The 24,674-nt window shown below is 42.6% G+C and overlaps 1 protein-coding gene across 4 annotated transcripts in view; it reads right to left on the bottom strand.

Annotated features, from left to right (window-relative positions):
• Nrf1 (nuclear respiratory factor 1) overlaps positions 1-24,167 on the bottom strand; it is a 64,652-nt gene extending 40,485 nt beyond the window's left edge. For 3 of the 4 annotated variants that reach the window (XM_029534801.1, XM_021189474.2, XM_021189487.2), the window contains exons 1-4: positions 23,927-24,161; positions 17,973-18,087; positions 14,685-14,811; positions 10,749-10,889 (exon numbers count right to left, since the gene is read on the bottom strand). In XM_029534801.1, coding sequence (XP_029390661.1) covers positions 10,749-10,889; positions 14,685-14,811; positions 17,973-18,087; positions 23,927-24,149 — 606 coding nt within the window. In that variant the 5' untranslated portion in view covers positions 24,150-24,161. Of the gene's footprint in view, positions 1-10,748; positions 10,890-14,684; positions 14,812-17,972; positions 18,088-23,926 lie in introns of all 4 variants that reach the window. The other variant, XM_021189467.1, reaches the window with a different exon arrangement.
• Between the last annotated feature and the right edge of the window lie 507 nt (positions 24,168-24,674).

Raw genomic sequence — 24,674 nt, 5'->3', positions numbered from 1 at the left:
AAAAAGATTCATCTTATTTATCTATCCCCTCCCTCCCACCCCTCAGCCTGGCTTTGTATTTGAGAGTTTCCTTCCTCAGCCTCCTCAATGCTAAGACCAGAGGCATAGATCATCATGCCTGACCAGAAAGGGACTGACTATATGGGGAAAATCAGTTACCAGTTGTCCAGCATAGAAAGAGTTAAGTAATTCCCTTCCAGAATTTGACTCTGTGTCTTCTTCACTGCCAGTTGGACTAATTAGTGGTCCTGGAGAGGTTGGGAGAGTAAAGACTCTCGATGTGCTTGTTAAGGAAGGTCTGTCTGTAATCCACAGGGAGACAATCAACAGGATCTGACTGCTCAGGCTGTCCTTAATTGGGCTAGAATAAGCTTGCTTTGCTGCTCTCACTCTGACTTAGGTCTCTGTGTGTGCCTAAAGGGCCCTAGGCTGCCCAGTAAACTTACTCCAAGCACAGTAGAAAACACTGCTCCTTCCAGGGTACAACCAGAGAGAAAAGGCATCAAATCCATGGTAATAGCAACTAAAAGTAAAGACTGTAGGAGCCAGAGAGAGCTCACAGTGAAGAGCACTGGTTGCTCTTCCAGAGGAACCCAAGTTTGACTCCTATTCACCCCATGGTAGTTCCCCACCCTCTAGCCCCCATGGTAGTTCTAAAGTCTGTTAAGTACAGTTCCAGGGGAACTCAATTCCCTCTTCTGGTATCTACAGGCACTGCATGCATGTGGTGCATAGACACACCCACATACAAAAATAAAGATTACGTGGAAAGTAAACTGGGCATGGTGACTTGTCTGCAATCCCAGCACTTGGGAGGCAGAAGCAGAGCATAAGTTCAAGGTCATCCTTAGCCAAGGCAGTCAGACATACACACGCTATAGATGGTTTTAAAACAAGATTTTCTAAAATGCTATACAGCCTAACTTAAGTATGCCTTAGCATACTTAAGATGTGGGTTTCAATCTAGTATCTGGAGAGAAAACAAAAGCCTAAACCAGCTAAAATGAAACAATCATTCCTACTATGCTAGACACCTGCCCTTTGAAAATTCAGTTCCTTATCTGCTGTTCAGCAAATGTATTATCCTTAACACATGTTAAAATAGGATTGGCCACTCAGTCTCTCTGTCTCTACATCAGGGATATTTGAGGTTCCACAATGGTATTTAAGACTCAACTGTAAAAAAAGGACTTTCAAGTTAGCACGTCTAACAATTCCACCTCTACTGGTCAGACAATACAAATCACCACTGTATCTGTGAGTTAGGTATCTACAGGTTCACCCAACTGTAAGCGAATGAATATGTACTGACTGGTCTTTTCCATAGTTATTTCTTAGATCACTTATATGACATTGACATTGGATTAGGTACTGTATATAGGCAATGCAGAGATGACTTAAAGTCTATAGAAATATCTCGTACAAACACTATGTGCCGTTTTCTGTAATAGAGTGAGCATTGGTGGGTCTGGTATCTGTAGTGGGTCCTCTGTGGACTCTGAGGACAACTGTGTAACACATTTAAAGAGAAGTAGCACATGTTAAACCGTGCAGAAAGGTGAGACTTCTATAGTCTACAAGAAAATTGTGATGAGGCAGAGAAGGTAAGCTGAGTATTTTTATCTCTCTGTGTGTATGATCCATGCCTTGGCATTAGTATGAAGGACAAAGGACAACTTTGGATGAAGGTCCCCACTTTTGTTATATCCAAATCCAGCAAGCAAGCTGGCCTGTGAGCTCCTGGCCATTCTCCTGTCTCTGATTCCAATCTCTCTGTTCGGATTACAGACATAGATCACCATGCCGGATTTCCTGTGGTTCTGGGGGGTTTGAATTCAGATCTACACACTTGTAACAAGCCCTCCTCCCTCTGCAACACCTTCCCAGCCAGGTCTTGTTATTTTAATTTGAAATGAGGAACTTGTAGGTTGACAGACCAGTTATATCTGAATGTGTATTCAAGGGCATTAGAGAACTAGAGCCAAATGATTACCTTACTCGCTATCTGGATTATTTGCACTACCAACTTTGGTTCAGAGATGATGAAAGTGGCTAATCCTTATGCGAATATAATTGCCTACAATTGCCACACAAACGCTGGCATCTCTTGAACACTGGTTTTTCTCAATCTCAGTCCCTCCCCACTCAAAGCACACTGCCATAGAGAACATGGGAAGAGCCAGTGTGAAGCTGTAACCTCGCAGGGCAGTGGTGGTGCACACCTTTAATCCCAGCACTTGGGAGGCAGAGGCAGGCGGGTTTCTGAGTTCGAGCCCAGCCTGGTCTACAAAGTGAGTTCCAGGACAGCCAGGGTAATACAGAGAAACCCTGTCTTGGAAAAAAAAAACAAAAAAACAAAAACAAAAAGAAAGAAAAAAGAAACTGTAACCTCAGAATGAGTAAGGTCAAGGACTGGCAAGTGGATCCATCCAATCAAAGACTTCTTCAGACAAGCCACACTTCTGCTTCCCATGATCACACCCAGGAACCTCTTCAAGTGCTGCCCTGCAAGCCTCAGGTTTTCTTATTCTCAGGTTGGTCAGTCTTTGTGGGCTTGTGGTAGCTACACTCTTTATGTAAACCACACACTAAAATAACAGGCTAGCTTGTCTATCAATTCAGTGTCCTGACTAGACTGATGAACAATACCTTTCCTTGTAGGCCCAATTCTACTCATTTCATTACCATGTTTGAAAGGCAGCTGGGTCCCTGAAGACAAACCGACCAGTGCTGGCGTGCACATAGTGCAGTGTGCTTCTTCCACTCCAGACAGGTCTCTGGACGACTGTGCTCATGGCTTGTTGTCTAGCAGTTGCCAATACCTGCTTCTCACAGATCTCCCTTCTTGATTGGCATGTAAGTTCTCTAGGGAGGTTGGTGCTGTTGCCACAGACCTCACTGCTCTTCCTCCTCAGACTCAGAGACCTGCTTGCCCCTGACTCCTGAGGAAGGGGTTAAAAGCAGGCACATGTCTACAGTGTGTGCATCTTAGGAAGAAACTGGGAAGTGAAATTGCTGGTCAAAGGAACTCACGCTCAACACTGACAGACACCACCTTTCCCTCTCCCACCCAGCTGACAGTACTCACGGGTGCACACCTGACTTATAAGTGTTTTCCCAGTAATCACTACATGCACGAATGCCTAGTGCCCATAAAGTCAGAAGACATTGGATTCCCTGGAATTGGAGTTACATAAGTTTGTAAGCTGCCACCTAAGTGCTACGAATTGAACCCAGGTTCCCTACAGGATGAACAACTGCTCTTAATGGCTGAGCCATCTCTTCAGTCAAACTTCCCATGTTCTTCCTTCCTTTCTCTTTCTCTCTTTCTCCTTCCTTCCTTCCTTCCTTCCTTAACTACTGAGCTTTCTGGTTTGAGCTTATCTGATATGGAGGAAAGGTTTCTTATTTATTAGTGAGTTGAAATTTTTTTATATATTTGCTGGTTATTTGTTCTTTCAGTGAGCTATTTATAATGCTTTGTCAATTTTTCTAAATTTTTCTTATTAATTTGAAAGAAGCATTAGCTGGGCGTGGTAGCACACGCCTTTAATCCCAGCACTCGAGAGGCAGAGGCAGGAGGTGGATTTCTGAGTTCGAGGCCAGCCTGGTCTATAAAGTGAGTTCTAGGACAACCAGGGCTATACAGAGAAACCCTGTCTCGAAAAACAAAAACAAAAACAAAAAAAAAGAAGCATTAATTTGTTCTGCATATTAATTCTTTATCATATAAGTTGCAAATACCTCCTTGGTCTTATTGTATCCTAAATGTGAAATTTCCTTGGTCATCATCCCTTTCCTTAGCATTCTTGAATAAAACTTATGCTTCTCTGCTTAAGATATACTATGGGCTATTTAAGAATATATCACATGGTTCTGTTTTGTCTTATTGAGGCAGCTGTCCTGGAACTCACTCTGTAGACCAGGATGGCCTCAAACTCAGAGATTCACTTGCCTGCCTCCCCCAAGGCTAGGATTAAAGGTGTGTGCCATCACATCCAGCTTACATCACATATTTTAAAAACTATGAGACAGAGACAGATATACACACACATGGGGGTCGGTAAGGGGGTGTTTCTGGCTATTTGAACTTAGGTCCTCATAATTGTGTGACAAGCCCTTTATACACCAAGGCATCTCCCCAGCCAGGTGGAGGCCACAGAGGAAGATGACTGTCTGTCTGTCCCTTCTGGTGGCACTGCAGCTTAAACCTAGTGTTTGGTATATGTTAGGCAAGCACTCTACCACCGAGCTATATATATGCCCATCCCCTCTAACTGATATTTGGTAAATCATGGCATGGCATGGCATATTCACACTCTGAAAACCTCAGATAGTAAGAAAAGCCTGCTGGATATGGTAGCAAACATCTAAAATCCTAGCACTTGGGAGTCAGAGATGGGAGGATCAGGAGTTCAGCACCAGCCTGCCTGAGTTACAAGACAATGCACCCATTAAAAAAAGGAAGTCTGCTCTGCATGGAGAGGCATCTTGGAACTATATATATATATCAGTGGGTAACACAAAATCTGAGGGGTTAACACTACAGGTATTTGAGTTTCAGTCACAAAATTCAGATTTAGGTGGCCTTAAGTATGAACCATATACCTAGATTTTAAATTCCCCAGGTAAGTTAGTGTGAAGTGACCCTGAAGACCACCAGACTTACACTTTAATCCAGCTCCCCCTTTCTCTCCTTTAAAGTCTACATAAAATCTACTACCTTAACACACTTACTGCACTAAGTCGTTTGACATCACCACTATTCCCAGAATCGTTTATCCCAAACAGAAACTCTGTTAAAGCCTTAACTCCCATTTGGACTCCCCAAGTCCCTGGTAACCTTTCCTCTACCTTTTATCAGTATGGCTTTGCCTATTAGAGACTGCCCCATTTCCCTTTATTACACTTGGCATGTGTTTACTACTGTTAGTGTAGGAAAAACCACAGCCATGCTTTATCAAAACAAAACAAAACCCTTGAAAAACCCTGACAGCAGACACAATGTTTTCTAAGGAAAACGAATCAAATGCTGTGACTAACCCTCCTGATGAAGCATCTGCTGGTGGACTATTTTAGAAGGCTTTCCTGAACCTAGCGAATTACTGCCCAGTTGCATCATTGCTCCAGGGACAAAGATGGCCCCAGTGAGAGTACAGAGGAGGACAGCAATTTCAGGGGTGCAGGGAGAAAAACCACCCAAAAGAGGGGTAAAGTGAACCAGTTATCCTGGGCAGGCTTTTCAGAGATGATTCTGGAATCCCTTCCACAATAAGAGTCTTTACCACATCCTTTCAAATACAGCTCTTTTCAAAACGTACGACTTCTCCAGAATATGGGAGTCCTATCCCACTCAATTGTGGCAATGAGAACTAATTAGTTGGTTGGTTCGATCCTCACTATGGAGACCAGACTGTGCTCAAATTCAGAGGTCCACCTGCCCTGCTCCTACCTCCCAAATGCTGTGTTAAAGGCTGTGGGGCTTCTTCTCCAAGGAGACTGTTTTTAATATGTGAAAAATCCTCAGGAAACAATGGATTTCTGGCTCCATGTGCCCCTGAAACTAGCAGCAGGGACTGGCATCACTGAGCTGGACCCTGTACCCCCAACTCCTCATCTACTGATCATTAGGGCCCCCGAGAAGCACAGATGAGCCTGCTCTCCAGAGCCTGATCCATCATCATACCTAGAAAAACGTGCTAACACGTCCTTCCAATGTTCTGAAAAACAAGGCATGCACAGTTGTACACACTTATAGTCTCTACTCCCTGGGAAGCTGAGGCAGGAGAATTGCTTGAGCTCAAAAGTTCAAGACCTTCTGAGTATGGTGGCATATACCTTTTTAATTCTACCACCTGGGATGCAGAGGCAGGTTTGTGAGTTTAAGGCCAGCCTGGTTACATAGTGAGTCTAGGATAACTTGAGCTACATAGTGAGACTCAGTTTCAAGGGGGGGAAAAAAAGTTCAAGTCTACTCTTGGCAACATAGTACCCAACTCACCCACTAAAAATGGATTATTCTGCTAAACCTTATTTTAACCTTCTCAAATTTTTATGTAAGAGTGGTTTAAAAAGAGAATTTTTTTCTCATCTTCCCCCCCCCCCTGTGCTGAGTGTGTGTGTGTGTGTGTGTGTGTGATGCTTTTCATGACAAGGTCTCATACTGCCAGACTGGCCTCAAACTTGTTTTGCCCCTGAGGCCAGCCTTGACCTTGAACTTCTGGTCCTCCTGCCTTCACCTCCTAAGCGCTGAGGTTACAGATGTTCACCATCATACTTAGCCAAGAATTATACATTCAAAATGAAGCAAAAAAAAAAAAAAACAAGAAAAACCCAAAGACCAACAGCAAAGCCCTGGCACAGCTCGTCAGCTCTGCATGAAGTTCAACTGCTCTGTTCTGGGATGCCCATCTACTGCATGAGCCAATTTTCAGTGTTTAAAGAGAAAAGGGAGTGGGGAGATGACTTAGCAGTTAGAATGCCGACTGCTCTTGCAGAGGACTGGCTGCAGGGTAAAAGGTGCCTTCTGGCTTCTACAGGCATCTGCATGCATACATACATACATACATACATACATGTATACATACTCTCTTTCTCCCTCACCCACAATTAAAAATAAAGTCAACTGCACCTGAGTGTGGTGGCACATGCCTTTAATTACAGCACAGAGGATGGAGAGACAGGTGAATTTCTGTCCGTTTGAAGCCAGCCTGATATACATAGCAAATTCCAGGTAAGCCACGGCTGCATATGGAAAGCCTTTGAGAAGAAATAAATGCTAGTGGTAATTAGACAATTTTGAGAGGGTTTGGTTTTCAAAGCACTTTCCTCCACAATACCTACTTTTTGTTCCCTCCAACTTTCTGAGGCAGGAAAGCTTATGAAACTGGGGCCTAGAGGGCTGCAGAGATGGCTCAGCGCTTAAGAGTGCTGACTGCTCTTCCAGAGGGCCTGAGTTGAGACCACACGGGTGGCTCATGACTGGGTAATTGGACCCAATGCCCTCTTCTGGTGTGTGTGTCAGTGGCAGCATGCTCATATACATTACATTACAATAAACAAACAAACAAATAAATAAATCTTTAAGGAAAAAAGTGAGGACTAGAGTTAATATATAGTAGTACTTGGACTAGAAACTAGATTTTAGTAATCTTGTAAAAACAAGTAAACTAATTTACAGAGAGTCAATAAGCTAACATGAGGCCAGCATGCAATGAGTCTCCTTGGATGATTCAGAATACACTTGTCTGTACCCAGAATTGCACATCTACGTTAGCTCCGTATGAACATGAGTCCCCTCCACATCATAGGTGTGATAGTTAACAGAGCATAGCTGTAGTATAGTCTAGTTTCCCAGGACTTGATCACGTTAAGAAAGTCATAAATTACCCATATGGTCTGAAATCTAGAATTAACATTCCATCACTTGGATTTTTATGGCTACAGTCATATCTGAATTGTGCTTTATGGACTTTAAAATAGAAGTCAGTTTCTCTCTCTCTCTCTCTCTCTCTCTCTCTCTCTCTCTCTCTCTCTCTCTGAGAGAGAGAGAGAGAGAGAGAACGAGAAACAAATGGATGCCTTTGTGAAGAATGGAGAGGTATGCCTTCCAACTCTCTTCAGAGATCCAAGGTGGTAAAAAGAGTTCACGACATTTTCATTCCAAAATAAAGAAGAAAAATAAAATCTGGTCAAAGCAGAAACATTATCAAACCTGTATCCTAAAAAATTCAAGTTAAATGTAAAAACTGAAAATACTTTGATTTCTGTGATTATAAAAACACCCATAAAAAGAAAACCCACAAAATTATTAATCCATGCTTAGCTACAAAGAAAATAAAAACTACTTTGTTGCCATGCGTAACTAATGATTTAACATTTTGATGTATACTCTTACAAGCTTTAGTGTACACACTTGAGTATGGTTTGTGTACACTGTTTGGAAGATGATGTCAACCAGCACTTTGTGTTCTCTGTATTTAAAAAACAAATCTAGCCTGTGGCAAAGAAAAAAAAGAAACCAGTAAAGCCCTTGCCTCCTACAATTAGCTATGCAAGGAAGGCAGCTTTCCTTTGTACTGCTTGCTGCACCTCCAAGGCGCTAGTCTACTATTAGAGACCATAGGTCACTCAATAGTCAATGGCCTTATCGCCTGGGCCATGGTATGCCTCCTCCCATGTAAGCAGTTGGCATTCCTATTATAATTTAAGCACTAGTTGAATTCTATACTCTGGAACCTTTCCTGTTGTAAGCAATACTGTCACAAACTGTAAACATCGCTGCTTCTCTTGACAGCAACCCCACACACCTTTTAAAGATTATTTATACCTCTTATTGTTCGTTACATGTATACATCCATGAGAAGGGTACATGGATGAAGGGTACAGCCTGCAGAGGAGCAAATCCAGGTTAACCTCTGGCTAACCTCTGGGCCACTGTCCGCACTGCACTCTCATCCAGCCTCCTACCAAGTGTGCTAGTTTATATTCTCATAAACAGTGGGGACAAGTGCTGTGTCCCATGCCTCTTGTCTAAACCAGGCTTAGTTTAAAGTTAAAGACTTCTTTTGCTACTATTAGAAGTGAAAAGCTAGCCCAGTGTGGTGGCACACGTCTTTAATCCCAGCACTTGGGAGGCAGAGGCAGGGGGATTTCTGAGTNCAAGGCCAGCCTGGTCTACANAGTGAGTTCCAGNACAGCCAGGGCTACACAGAGAAACCNTGTCTCGAAAAACCAAAAAAAAAAAAAAAAAAAAAAGTGAAAAGCTTTATGAGCATTTAACAGAGATTTATTTGGCTCAGCTTAAGATGAAAGTATATGAGGAAGGAAAACAATAATAAGAGGCTGAAGGGAGAAAATATGAGTATCTGAACATTTTCTGAACACTTAGAAATTTCCACTCAGGTAAGGCTGGTCTTTTATCACCCTACTTAGTCCTCTTCACATTGTAATTTTTATTTATTTATTATGGGGAGCATTACCATAGAGCACATAAGGTGGTCAGAGGACAACTTTTGAGGGCCAGTTCTCTCCTCCCTCCATGTGAATTCTGGAGATTGGATTCAGGTTGCTAGGCTTGGTGGCAAGTGCCTTTAACCATCTCATGGGTCTCATGAAGCATTTTAAAACTATTTGTTAGGCTGGTGAGATGGCTCAGTGGTTAAGAGCACTGAGTAGTCTTCCAAAGGTCCTGAGTTCAAATCCCAGCAACCACATGGTAGATCACAACCACCCATAATGAGATCTGATGCCCTTTTCTAGTGTGTCTGTAGTCAGCTACAGTGTACTTAATATAATAATAAATAAATCTTTAACAACAAAAAAAAAACCTATTTGTTATGTTTTATTTTCAGTCCTCAACTGCAGTGAGAAGAGCAAGGCGGAACTGCATGCAGTGAACCCGGGTGTACAACTGGGGATGAAGGGTCAGTTCTCCTTGGATCTGTCACTGTGCCAGGCTCTGTTTGCCAGCCATGTGGCCTGGAATGAAGCACACTGAGGTCCCATGCTCTGCTTTCCAAACAGTAACTGCTCCATTTTTTTTGCAGCTATTGGCTGCTCTTCATGAAAACCAGCATTTAGGCATGTTTATCATCGTCAAAACCTTGGACCATTTCAACTAACATACCTAAAATGGCAGTGAGGGGAAAAAAAACCCATCGCAGAAGAGGATTCACACTAGTATCCTACACCAGAGGTTCAGCTGGCTTTCCATGCACTTTATGGTTGACAGACAGAGAACATTCCTAAAATTAGCCATGCAAAATGGAACCAGCGACAGACTGTAACGCCAACTGTGAAGGGGCAGGGTATGCCTTTCTTTCTGAATGACTGAAAGACCCTTCATGTTCACAGAACGCTATATGTTCCGAAAGACGACAGTTTAGGTTTAGAATGTCTTTTATTTTAAACCGGCAGGGCTGCAATCACTATGTATCCCAGGCTAGCCCTGAACTCTTCTGATTCTCTGGCATCTCTCCTCAGGTGCTAGGATCACAGCCCACAGGATGCCAAACACAGCTCTAGCTTTAGAGTTATAAAAGGCATGTTATTTCTCATCAAGTCTCTGGTTCAGACCCATTCAAGCGGATCCCTACTTTATTGAATTTAGCTTTGTTCTAATACTCTTACACTATTTACATGACATGCTATTTTAGGTGTTGAGCAGCAATAAAAAAAAAAGCCATCGCTTCTCAGCCTTTTGGCTAAAATCAAGTGTAAAAAATAAAAAGCCATTGCTTTAAAATTCTACCTAGAAAAACAGAACAAAACTAAAAGTAATAAGCCAGGTGTGGTAGCACACACCCTTGGCCCCAGCACCTGGAGGCTGAGGCAGCTGCTCTGAGTTTGAGGCCAGCCTGGTCTACACAGCAAATTCCAAGTCACTCAAGGCTACATAGAGAAACCCTACCTCAAAAACCTGGGGGTGGGGGTGAGAGTGGGGAGGAGCAGAGCAGCCTAAGCTCTTTGAACAGTCTCCAGGTCAAACTAACCCCAAACAGCAAGTTCCCTTCCCTAGCACAGAAACCCTGGTTAAAGGGGAGCATGTGCAGTGGGGCAGAGGGTGCCAGTGTGTGCTGAGTCAGGAGACTCCTCCTGGGACTTGGCCTTGCCCAAGTCTGCCCCACACTCCAGTCTGGGTCTCAAGCTCTGGTCACATCACCAAAAACAAAGCTAGAAAAGTGAAGCGGCCCGCCCACATCTGCATCTCTTATCTTTGCATCTCCTCCTCATTTCCCGCCTTGTACCTGGGTCATTTTGTCCACAGAGACAGGAATCCCATCGATGGTGAGAGGTGGCAGTTCTGAATTAACCTCCTGTGGCGCAGGGGCGTGTTCTGCCAGAGCAGACTCTAGGTCTTCCAGGATCATGCTCTTGTACTTTCGCACCTGCAGGGAATTAAGGGCAGAAGTAAACAAGATGCTCAACAGCCAGAAAGAGCTGGTGCCAAGCAACAAGAAAGTGGGTGAGGCTGGTCTCCCTTAGCCACTGCAGAACTGCAAGAACAAACACTCCTCCAAGTAGAAGGTGAAAATACCCGCTGGCCCCAAAGACACCACACTGAACAGAATCAAAGGAAAAGAGGATGAAATTTTAGGTAACAGCAGTAGAAAGGAGCCAGTGGGAGAAGTCCACTGCTCCTCAGTTAAAAGTCACATTTTCTCAAGCCATAGAGATCTTTTACCTGTTCCAGGTATAATATAAATAACATTCATTACTCTGCATTTCCCAGGCGCGCCATGTCCCCAGTCACATCTAATGACAGTTAACTGTTAAAATCAATTTCCAGATCGGAGGCCTTATGTCTCTAAACTCTAATGCATTTGAAAATGCCTTTGTGTGTGTGTGGTCTGAAAAGAATGACTGTGAAAAGTACCATTACTAGCAAGGCCCGAGGCCAGGGAGCCTCTCCTCCCCTTCAGGTAATGGTTGGACACAGTGGTGAACTTCAAAGCCATGGTGCTGCTCTGTGTGTTGGTCCAGGTCTGAACCCAACTCATTCTTCACCACTGTAGTGAAACCCATCTTAAGACAACAGAACCTTCCAGAACTGCAGCACAGCACATGTGCACATTCTTCCATCATGAGCAAGAGGAGGCAAACACTGACTCCACCATCAATAATGGGTTTATTCACTTAGAAGAATACACAAGGGGGATGAGAATGTCTCTAGGGGTAATAAAGCTAGGAATTATGGAAATATAACTAGATGGGATAGGAAATTAACTTGTTTTTAGGCCTTAAGGCATTCTCTTGGGGACAGGAAACAAAATTTTGGAAAGAAGTTCCAACGATGTTTTCTGTTCTGTGAACTTACTGCCTTAGTGGGGTCTCATTGTGAGGCACCCAAGAGAAAGATCCCATATTGTACCTCACTGACCTCAACAGTAGTAACCAGTCCAGTTCCAAAGCTATAGAATCCTCCAGATAGGAGGGTCAAGGGGATGAGACAAAAGTAGTCCAAACACTAGACTCACTATAAAAAAAAGACTAACTCAAAGTTGGGGAACACTGGGCTATTGCTATTATATTAGTCAGTATCAAGTAAGTCATTTTCATGGATCAGGAAAAAAAGTCATATTCTGTTATTTTGCTAAACTTAAAAATGCTACATAATTCCTTAACAATACTGATTAAAAGAATGCTGATAGAATTAAGTTTTGTAGTAATTTACAACAAAATAATTCCAGGTGAACACAGCACTCCCACCTAAGCGAGCTTAGTAAAGTATACTTCCCCAAATCAGAAAGCTGGTGTTTCAATTCTACCTGGCCTCTCAATTCGGAGATGCCCTCCCCACTCCTCACCCCCAAATCTAACTCTAAAACTGCTGGTCAGCCTCCTCACTGGTTTTTGTTTCTAGCAAATTCTTTTTTGCTTCTTATCCAAGTAGTGTTTATTTTTCAAAGTCCAACTCAATTTTCTCACGTGCTCTATGAAAAACCTTAGCAAGTGTTCCTGTCTTAGTTATCTTCCCACTTTAAATTCTTAGTGTCAAATATATTATTACCTCCAGAATACACTATGCACACCAATACCTGACACAGCCGAGCAGAGACTAAATAAACCTTTCCTTCCTTCCTGTCTGCCTTCCTTCCTATCTTCCTTTCTCTTGGTTTTACAAGACAGGGTTTCTTTGTGGAGTTCTGTTTGTAGACCAGAATAGCCTCAAACTCAGAGATCTGTCTGCTCTGCCTCCCCCCAAAAAACCCTTTCTTTTTAACATGTATAATGAAATATATCATATATTCAGACACAGGGAGGTAGGTACATTACCAAATATTCTTATGCATGTCAAGTACAGAAGGTTAGGTTTAGTCCATTTACAAAGAACATTTGAATTCTAGAAACAGATTTACTGTTGAAAATTTCGAAACTGGCCTTCTGGTCAGGCTGAAGAAAGAAAAAGGAAAAGGTCTTGGACTAGATACTACGATTTCTCTTAATTTCTGACGCTTTCTAGATGTAAGAAAGGAGTCTTTGGAAATTTCCATCAAAGATCTTTTTTAAAACGTACCCATATTCCATGGAGACTAAGGCTTGTCATCTGAAGCATATAACGGAGAGCTGGGGATTCAAACTCAGGTCCTCAGGCTTGCTTTACCAACCGAGCAATCCCCAAGTCCCACAGCTACTCCATGTAACGCACTGGCCTACATTTTATACGAGTGAAGCTATGTTTAAAACCCCATGCAAACAAACGAAGGACAGTGCACTGATCCATCAGGGAGAGAAATGAAATAAAGATAGCCAGATGACCTGTAGGAAGCTGTGCTAACTCCAGAGCTCCCTCCGCCCTGTGGTTGTGAATGTGGTCAGTGTGCTCACTAGGCCCTAGCAAATACTATAGGCTCCTATCTCTGACTGAAGAGCTTTACCTTCTAAAGACCTGGAAAACTTCTTGGGAAGTTTTCACTTTGTCATCAAGAAAGCCTATGGTTTGCAGAGCCCTATGCTGCCCTCAGAGCATAGCAGCCAGTGAGTTAGCTCCACCTCTGCTGAGCTCAGTGTTCTTCATGCTATGTCCCCTGAGCAGTTTATGGGAGGACAGTCAGCTTAAATGGCTGTCCCCAGTGAAGAAGGTATCACTGGCCTTATTGTACACTGAGGAAAAACTGTTGGAATTATTATTTTTTTAAATTAGGGACAAGGAGAGATGGCTCAGTGGTTAAGACCAATGGCTGTTCTTCCAGATAACCCGTGTTCAGTCTTCAGCACCCACATAGTAGCTTAGACCCATCTGTAACTCTAGTACCAGGGGACTTCACGCCCTTTTCTGGCTCCAGGAGCACACAAACACGTGAGGCAAAAACTCACAAGACAGACACACATACATATACAAACAAACAAATATAAAAATATGTAGACCAGGCTGGCCTTGATCCCACTTGCTTCTCCTGCTGAGTCCTGGGAATGAAGGTGTGCATTACCATGTCCGGCTAAACCAATTTAAAAAAAAGGCAAAGAGATTTTTAAATATTCAAATACACGGGTAATAAAATGCTTCCAATTTGGCTTATGAAATTAACATCCTGGAGTCATCTAGTGTTTTGTTTCAGATATAAATCAAAATTTCACATTGGTTCTTTTTTTTTTCCTTTTTTTAAAGATGTCTAATTTAGCTTTTTTTAAAAGATGTCTAATTCAGCTCAAGATGGCCTTGGAGCCAGCCAGCCAACCTTGAATCCTCCAGCCTCTGCCTCCTACCTGCTGAGACTACAGGCATGTACCACAATTGGTAAGGTGCTTAGGATGAACCCAACACTTCATACACATTAGGCAAGGGCTCTACCAGCTGGGCTCTATCCTCAGCCCTGCACTGGCTTCTTCAGTAAAATTTTAACTGCATTTGGTGGGGTACAATATATTGTTTTAGTAAGTAAAAACAGTAATGATCCTTTAAAAAATTATTATATATACTCAAAGCATGAACAGCTCTGGCCACCAAGTCAAACATCAAGCTAGGTTCAACAAAAGCCTACAACTCGCTTGCTGCTCTCGGCTGATATACAAAGACCACTAATAAGGTATTTTTCTGACCATTGCATGGGGCTTATCCTATCTGTTTCCATCTGCATAAACCAGTCGCCTCCTTCCATCCCTGAGCACTGACCTGGAAAGAAGAAAAGACCAAAGTCTACACAAAGCAGAGGGCCTCTGGGCACAGCTCAGATCTGACTTACCACGTTCTCCAAGGGTGCTGCACCGAACACCTTGAAGACGGGATTGGGTTTGGAGGGCGAGATGCAGAGCACGATTGCTTGCTGTCCCACTCGCGTCGTGTACTCATCCAGCGTGGCTCTGAGTTTCCTGAACAGAACGGAAACAAAAGGTTACCGTGACAGAGGATGCCCCAATGGAGGTGGAGCAAACTCACTGTGGGTGGAGACAATGTGTTCTGAAATATGACAACAGGAAGGAGAGAGAAGTATGGAAGTCTACCAGAGAAAGTGTGCACACTACACCACCATGCCTAGCTACAGCTTTGTATTTTATTGTGATATAGACACACTGTCCTACTGAGCTTTAACTGTCAATTTGACACAGCCTGAGAAGGCAGTTTCATTAAGCAATTGGTTAGATTAGACTGGCCTGTGGGCATGTCTGTGAGAGATTTATCTTGATTGCTCATTGATATAGGGGCACTTAAGGCCATGGTAGGCAGCACTATTCTTTGGACAGGTAGTCCTGGGCTGCGTTAGAAAGCTAGTTAAGTATAAATCTACAAGTGGTACTTTGGTACACACCTTTAATTCCAGCACTTGGGAAACAGACAGGCAATCTTTGTCAATTAGAAGCCAACCTGGTTGGTCTACGTGGTGAGTTAACACATAGCAAAAAATTTTTAATAAAAATTAAAAATGTAAATACCAAGATTACAAGACAAAATCCATAAAGCCTAGAAGGGAACAAGCAAGGAGTGTTCCTCCAAGGTTTCTGCCAGGCTTGGTTCTGACTTCCCTCACCGATGACCTTGACCTGACTTAAGAAGCCCTTTCTTCCCCCAATTGCCTTTGGTCAAGAGTATTTATCACAAAAAAGAAACTAGAACACAAACCCACAGTGTTTGCAATGAGGATGAAATGAGTCTCTGCATTAGCCCCACTTGACGGTGGGGATCTGCTCCAACCCCCCCCCCTCTGTGTGTGTGTGTGTGTGTGTGTGTGTGTGTGTGTGTGTATTGTTTTCTTCCTATATATACATACCAATGATAAAGTTTAATTTATAAGCTAAGAATAGTAAGAGATGAATGATAACTAATCAAAGAAACAATTATAACAGAGGCTAGAGAGATGGCTTAATGATTAAGAGTACTTACTGCTCTTTCAGAGGATCTGGGTTTGATTCCAAGTACATCCTTATATGGCCTACTGTCTGTAACTCCAGGTTAAGGGTCTAATGCCTCTGGTTTCCTCAAGAGCACATAGACCCACGCAGGCACACAAAACCCTCTTCTGACCAATGTGGGCACCAGGCATTTACATGGTACACACATATATACAGGCAAAATACTCATACACATAAAATAATTAAATTAGAATTTTAAAATAAAAATATTCAAATTATAACAATATCCTCAGTAAAATTATTTAAAACTCATTATCTGTTTTAGAACTCTGCACTTACTGTTTTTGGACCTCTGAGGTAACTAACCTCAGAAAGCAAACCCTCCAATAAAGCGAGGCACCAAGGCAGAAGCAGTACAGGACTAGCCTATATTTCATAGTACCACAGAAAACCTGCAGCATTTCTTGAATGAATGGTTGATATCTACCACCTCCAATCCTCCCTCTACTCTTCATATGTAGCTCAGGCTAGCTCAAAGCCTATGACCTGCCTAGCTCAGTCTCTTGAATGCTGGGATTACAGATATGCCCTAACCATGCCTTGAACCGGCGCCAATCCTCCTCCCGCCCCAGCCTCCCAAGAGCTGGGATCACAAGCACAAACCTGCTTGCCAACCTGATGTGCTGGAGTCTCCTCTGCTCCTCCACCATTCTTCTCATGCTCTCCCTGGCTGCTTTTTAAAAATGGCTACTCTGACTGGGTGTGGTAGTGGACACTTTAATCACAGCACTCAGGAAGCAGCGGGCAGAGCTTCCTGAGTTTCAGGCTAGCCTGGTCTATATCGAATTCTAGGACATTCAGAGCAACATAGTGAGACCCTGTCTCAAAAAATAAAAAGTAAGTAAGTAAGTAAATAAATAAATAAATAAATGTCTACCTTGGCTGCTAATAACTCCCTCTGCCTGAAATGTTCTTTAGACATAAACACGGTTATTTATTCAATTCCTCCCTGTTCTGGGCAAAGGCTGCTCCTTCAAAAGGATTTCTCAGACCATTCTTAGACTAGAGAAACAACTATGTTCTTTGGTGTCCAGAAATATTTTTCCTAATTTATTTTCTACCCACAACACTTACTCTCATTTACTATTTATTGAATGAAAAAAGAAAGAAAAGGAAAGGACACATCTGCTCCTAGGTGTGGTAGAGAGACTCTATTGCAGATAAAAGGGGCGCACAGCCAGAGGCAGATATGTCTGGGAGAGTCCAGAGTAGGCGTGACCTTGAGCCAGTGAGGAGGAGACAGACAGGGGAAAGGAGCTGCTGACCAAGAGGGGTAGCCTGGGCTAAGAGACTGACCAAGAGAGTGGCACAGCTAAAATGTCTGGATTATACAGGGAAGGGCAGCCCAATCCCTGGGCTGCAGAAGTTTACGTAGGGGCTATACCCTGTTAAGGAATGCTGGGAAAACCAGAAGGCCAGGCCTATTTTTGAATGTTAAATAGGCACCTCAGCCATTGTCCCATGGCTTGAGACCTAACAAATATAATGCTGTTTACTTTCTCTCTCTTTCAGAACACAAACTCTTTAAGGGTCTTTGTTGCTCAGTGTCCCACTATCTAGAGTGCTGCCTGAACATAGCAGGCACACAAAGTTTCCTGGATGAACCAATGTGCCCTTAGACTTCTCCCTTCCTTCCCTATTTTAAGACTCTGTCTCAGCCGGGCGTGATGGCGCACACCTTTAAACCCAGCACTCGGGAGGCAGAGGCAGGTGGATTTCTGAGTTCGAGGCCAGCCTGGTCTACAGAGGGAGTTCCAAGACAGCCAGGGCTACACAGAGAGACCCTGTCTCAAAAAACCAAAAATAAAAAACAAAATAAAATAAAAAAAAGACTCTGTCTCACTATGTAGCTTTGGCCTTGAACTCAGAGATTCCCCTCCCTCTATCTCCTAGATGCACAGATCAAAGGTTTGAACCATACCGCTGGCCAGTGTTATACATGAATTGCATCCTATTTTCTGGATTTTCATCGATTTAATTTTATGGGAGTGATTCCAAGTCTAAATCTGTTATCAAATACTCCACCCCAATGTTTTGAGGACTCCAGTAAAGAATGTTCTAGCTCTTGACATCCACAGAGGAAACATGTGAAGAAAAGCAAGATGGGGTAAGGCAGCCCTCACCGAAGCAAACGCGTCTGCTGTCTCTTTCGGATAGATGGATTAGACTCAAACACATGAGGCCGTTTCCGTTTCTTCCCTGTTGCCACAGCAGCAGCAGCGGCCATTCCCACAGGACCTGAAATAATAAGTATGTGGTAAGATTAGGCGGGAGACTGCAACACACTATTAGTGAAAACAGAATGCTTACACTTTATCAGTGCTCTTCACTATTATTTCCCATGAACCATATAAATTTATAGTCAGTCTTTTAAGAAGCAAAGGGTTTCTACTCTACCTTCCTGCCAAATCCCATCTTGAATTTTATACAATACTGTTTTACCAGCATGCCCACACTCTTAGAACAGTGTTTTCAAAGGGACTAGGAAATACTACAGCATTGAGAGAAAGGACTGCCACAATGAGACAAGAGTAGGGCTTCACACTGCACTTCTAGCTCCACGGTCCTTCCACTGCTTCAAGACTAGCAAATTAAGGAACTGGGTGGACTTTGAGTGACCACACGGAGGAACTAAACCAGACCGTGTGCCAAGGATCCTGGCCAAGGAAATGAACATTTCCTTAGTCCAACCAAAAAAAAAAAAAAAAAAATTTTTTTTTTTTTTTCAATAAAAGCTGGTCTAGCTGTCCCGAGACCAATGCATGCAAGTCTTGGGGTTGTTTGAATGGATAGTCTAAGTAACTACTTACTACTCACTTCTGATAGTGATGGGTTAGCATCAAAGACAGCAAGTCACTTTATCCTTTCCTGTCAGCCCATAAAAGGCATAGATACAAATGAAACTGCTAACATTATATTCACATGTATACTCTAAATAGGTGAACTGCAGCAAGCCTTTCTGTCTGCGGGCTGCTCAGTGCTATCATGTCCTTGCTGAAGAGAGACCCTCTAAAAGACCCCCAGATCAAGCAAAAGTCCGAGGCTGGCTCGCTTTCTATCATAGAGATATGGTAGAGATTTTTTCCTTCTTCCAGAGTCTCAGTACATAATGCAGACTAGCATGGAATCAAAATGATCCTCCTGCCTCTGCTCTCAAGTGCTGGGATTATAGGCACCTTGTACCCAACTATCAGATGAAAATCTTAAGCCCTGACATTATTATAAAACTGTGGCAATATTTTAACATAAGATCCATCTCTGAATAAAATTTTGTGCACAAAGCAGTATTACCTCCATCCACCATGCACAGATGTCTCTAACTTATCTGTCTTATATAACTGAGAGCTTCCCTCCCTTTCAGGTTTTTGAGACAGAGTCTCATGTTGGACAGGCTGACCTTAGAATCATTAAGTAAGCAAGGATAACCCTGAACTCCTGCTCCTCCCACTGCCTCCTGGGATGAGCAGGCATATCCTATCATTCCCAGCTTGTCGGCCTTCAGGCCTGCCTTCTCCCCCTCCTTCTGGACGTCCTTTCTCCTTTCTTTCCTCCTCCTGCTCTGGTGCATCCTAGGCAAGAATTCTGGCTCTAGCACTAATGACTACCCGCTAAGCTGCATCCCAAGCCCTGCAACTATTTGCTGACAGTAATTCCCTACACCTCCTTCCCACGGCCCTGGAAACCATCCCACGTATGTTTCAATCCCCCACAGAAGTGCAACTATACTGTATCTGTCCTTCTGTGACTGGGTTGTTTATGCTAGTATAATGTCTTTAAGGTTGATCTATACTGTCACATACAGCATGATTTCCCCTTCTGAATGGTGTGTCAGTGTGTATGTTTGTTACTGTATACAGGGCATCAATGTCTCTTTGGGAGTCAATTCATCTGGTTACTTAAAAGTAGGCCTTATGGACCATATGGATCATAAAGGTCTCTCTTTAACCTCTCAGAGAAAACTCCATACTCTTATAGTAGCATTATTTTAAATTAACATGTAGTTTATATTCCATGTATACAAAGGAACTAGCCACTCCACGGTACTGCCAATACTAGTTATCTTTTGACAACAGCTATCCTCTTAGACCTGTGGTATCATTTTCTGTGACACTGAATACCATTTTAAAATATCAGGTTGATATTCTTGTTCTGCTGCTATTGAACAGTCAGAATTCAAAGATTTTTATCAAAAAAAAAAAAGTTTAAATGTGCAAACCAAACTGAAGGAATTTTTTTACCATTTTTTAACATTTTACCATATATATCTATTCTCTATTTGTCAATTCATATTTGTTTTTTGTTAAATTTCAAAGAAAATTGCAAACGTGAATATAATACCCTTAAATACTTCAGCAGACTTATCATTAGCTATATTTGCCAATGTTTGTAGTTTTTCCACTTACTTTTAAGGTATGTCTGAGCACATGCATATGGGGTTTTTCACTGAACTTGGATTCTCAGATTTGGCTAAGCAGCAAGCTTGTAGGACCCTGATCTGATAAATCTATATATTCAAATATAAATCTTAACAAGAATGTTTTTGGAACTGGATAAACTAATCATATTATTTAAATGTAAATACAAGCCGGGCAGTGGTGGTGCACACCTTTAATCCCAGCACTTGGGAGGCAGAGGCAGGCGGATTTCTGAGTTTGAGGCCAGCCTGGTCTACAAAGTGAGGCCAGGATGGCCAGGGTTACACAGAGAAACCCTGTCTCAAAAAACCAAAAAAGTAAATACAAAGACCAAACAGAGGTGGTGACTGGCTCCCGAGACACAAACTCATATCACTGAACTGCAACGACCCTATGTCAGGAAACCAGTGTGAGAAGAGTAGGCTATCAAAGACCTGGTGCTCACTGTTCACATGGAGAAATACATTTTGGCTATGGACAGTCAGCTGTTTGAACCAATACTGGTTAACAACCCCCCACCTGATGAGGAAGGACAGGTGAGATCGCACACAACAAACACGGGGAGAGAAGAAAGCTTGCCCTAGCATACCAGATTAGTGCCTGGATTGGCAAATTTCCATAAGCTGAAAATATGCCTATCTTTGGTCCTTCAACTACCCTCCTGTATTTATCTTCAAGTATGTTTATCAAGAGCACTTGTAAAAATCTAAGCACTAGTGGGATTGGGGCAGAAGAGAAGTCCGAGGCCAGCTTTAGCTGCACAGCAGAGGCCTGTCCCTTGAGCTGCACAAACGGGTCTGTGGTTACGAGCACACGCTGCTCTTGCAGAGGACTCGGGCTCAGCCCCGCTTACATTCCCAGCACCCACGCAACTCCCAATTCCAAGGAAGCCACTGGCCTCTTCTGGCTTCTGCAGGCAGTGGGCTCATGTACACCACCCTCCCCATATACATAAGTGAAATAAGAGCAAAGTAGTTCAAGAGCACCCTTTCAAAAAGAAATTCCACAAAGGTTTCCTTTTATCCATGAAGCAAATGGTAACCCTTTGGTAGTTCATGAGTATTTTTCTAATAAAACAGAATAAAGCCAGAGTGGATTAGAACATCAGGGAAAAAAAAAATCAGAATGTATCACTTGTAATGAAGGTATTACTGAATGAAAAAGGCGCCCTGTGCACAGTGCACACACACGGGTGCTAGCCAGCCATTGGCCACAAGAGCACCAAATGGTCTAGGCTGGCCAGCCAGAAGGTTCCAGAGGCCTGCCTGTCTCTCTCCACAGTGTGGAACTGTAATGCCAGCCACCACGCCCAGCTTCTTACCTGGGTTCTGGAGATCAAACTCAGGCCCTCATGCTTGCACAGCAAGCGCTTTGCTAAGTGAGCCAGCGCCCAAGGCCCTTCTGAATTATTTTTTTCCCTTGAGAATCAACACTGATCAAGAGTTGTCTGAACTGAAGAGAATTAGAACCATTTTTGATAGGCAGCCTGGCATGAATTGAGTGGTAATGACTTTTCTGAGTTGTCTTTTAGGTATATCAATGCTACAGACTAGTCCTCAGAAAAAATTCTCTAGCAAGCAACAAATCTGACAGGTCATGATCAATCATAACTGATCAATTAATAAGGGCCCTCTGACACCTCTGCAAATTCTTTTGTTTACTGTGAGTGTAAGTGTGTGTGCCCCACACTCGGCAGCCTCTGCAAGCGTGTATCCTGCAGAGCCCCTAAGCCCTGTGTAGTCCGTCACACTTATGCCAGCCCTTTCTATTGTTTTCTTCTGCCTCACAAAGCTCAGCCACGATGGCCTCCTTCCCTTTTCATCTCAGAGTCCCTTGCCTATGACAAGTCCTCTGTCTGATGGCCTCTCCTCAACACTTGCCCATACTGATAACCTGCCGCTGGTGGCCTGACAGCTCCTTCAAAGTAAGCCATCTTAGTCAAAGAATCTATACCTTGTAGTATATCTAATTACAATTCCTTAGTAGCAACTCACTAGAGAATTGAAGGGCCTCTGTTTTTAAACTGGACAAATGAAAGACTTTAGTCCTTTTCTGTTCTTTTGTTCATTGTTCATTTTTGGGATAATGTCTGTGTTGTCTACGTTGCTATGGAATACCTGGGCTCGAATGTTCCTCCTGCCTCAACCCCCTGAGTAAGTTGGGACTACAGACTTATGCCATTATACCTAGTCAGCTCTAGTCTTTGTTTAGTGATGTTGGGAACTAAACCCAGGGCTTCACACATGCTAGGTATGTGCTCAACCTCTGAATCACAGTCTCAGCTACCCTTACATCATCCTCACACCATGGCAACACAATACAGTAGCAAAGCAAAGCCATGTCTCAAAAGCATCTTCCTTCATACGAAAGAGGTTGTCCTGGGTTCATTATGTTAGGATGCCCTCTTCTGGGAAGTATAAAAATCTCACAAAATATATGTTACAAACATTTAAACACATGGCTAGCTAAGCACGTGCTTTACCACTGAGCTAGATTTCCAGCCCCTCCATTAGTTTCTAAGTCCACCATTCCAAAAATAGTACTATGAATAAGTGATGGTATGAGATTATTACACTATTCTCTTCACCTTAAGTAAATACAACATATATACTTTATTAATGTAGTACTTTGGTCATTCTGCTTTCCTGCCCAGCTTTTCCTAATTCGAGCACTATGCCCACCCAGATATGGTTTATATGTGTGTCCTCACCATGCTGCTAAATACATACTATAAATGGAATAATACAAAAACAGTCAGCTTTAAGTATCTTAGTATCGTGAAAAACTTCAAATCCATAAAATCAGCCTGAGACCATTAAGGATGATTCTTGGTACTATTTAGCAGAAGCAAACAGATACCATGTGCAGCATAATATCTTAGACCCCAAATAATTTTTAAAATTGATTTCCAAACACATCACAGAATGGTCATTTACATTTAACCAGTATATGAAGAGAATAGTCAACATAAATAAAAACTGTCAGTAACAACAGTCAGTAGACAGATTCACAAGCCCCTCAGAAAGAACTATCAAACTAACTGTAAAATCACATGGTTATCTGTGGAAATCTAAAATCATAATAGTAACAAGTTTCCACACAAACTGGAACTTAGAGTGCAAATATGAACAGGTGGAGAAACCAACTCTCATCAGAAAATCTAATGATGGCTATATTAGGGCTGAAGTACACTGTTCAGGGTAGGACTCTGGTCTCGCATGTGAAACTCTAGGGTTCATTCTAGCACAAAGGGAATAAAACCCAATACTAGGAAAAACTTTTAACCTTAAAAATATTAAAATCTAAATATGTCAGCCCTTACATTTAATGTAAATATAATACATACTCTTGTTAACCAGACTGTCAGAATGGAAAAAAACCAACGCCGTAATACTAGTAGTAAGGAACCCCAAACTCAACTCATAGAACAGGCTAAAGTTGGAGATGCAGGCTTAAAAATTGTGATGAAGGGCTTAGGATGTTGCTCAGTGGTAGAGTACTTGCCTAGTATATGCGAGGCCCTGGGTTTGATCCCCAGCACTGAAAAAAACAAAAACAAAAAACGATGAAAAGAAATGAGAGAGTGCTGGAATTCCAGGCTCCTTCGATAGGCATGAACCCACAAGTCAAGGAAAGAAGCAAACTTCTAGCGCAAACATTACCTGCAGCAGCCAGATGGGCAGTTACCTCATCAGCTGCCGTGGAGTTGAGGATGTCCGAGTCATCATAAGAAGTGTCCTCGGGGGAGGAAGGGGAGTCTTCATCAGCACTTAGCATACTGTGCTCAGTGTACGTGGCTACATGGACCTGCTGGACTTGCTGGGCCACTGCATGGGCTTCTATGGTAGCCATGTGTTCAGTTTGGGTCACTCCGTGCTCCTCCATGAAGATCTACTGCTAGAAAAAAAGGAAAGAGGGGGGTAAGGGGAAGGGAGGGGAGGAGATTCAGTGTACAATGCAACACGATGCTTAAACTAAGTTTTTTATTAAGAGCAAAGAAACTTTGACAAAGCTCTGATTTTATTACTTGACCACACCAGGGGGTGGGAAATTCAAACAACATAAAAATAGAATATTTTTGGGCTAAAGTGATGGCTCAGCAGTTAAGAGCACTGACTGCTCTTCCAGAGGTCCTGAGTTCAAATCCTAGCAACCACATGGTGGCTCACAACCATCAGTAATGAGATCTGATTCCCTCTTCCGTTGTGTCTGAAGAGAGCTACAGTGTACTTACATATAATAAATAAATAAACCTTTTTAAAAAGTAGAATATTTTCTCTGTGAAATAACTGACAGAAATTCACTACCATAAATATATAGAAGCATTCACATGTATCAAGTAAACATTAAATATTTTTGTTTTGTTTTTGTTTTGTGACAGGGTTTCTCTGTGTAGCCCTGGCTGTCCTG

Source organism: Mus pahari, chromosome 2, assembly GCF_900095145.1.
Source record: "Mus pahari chromosome 2, PAHARI_EIJ_v1.1, whole genome shotgun sequence".
NCBI lineage: Eukaryota > Metazoa > Chordata > Mammalia > Rodentia > Muridae > Mus > Mus pahari.
The sequence above is the reverse complement of the archived record's forward strand: the minus strand, read 5'-3'. Positions and strand labels throughout refer to the sequence as shown.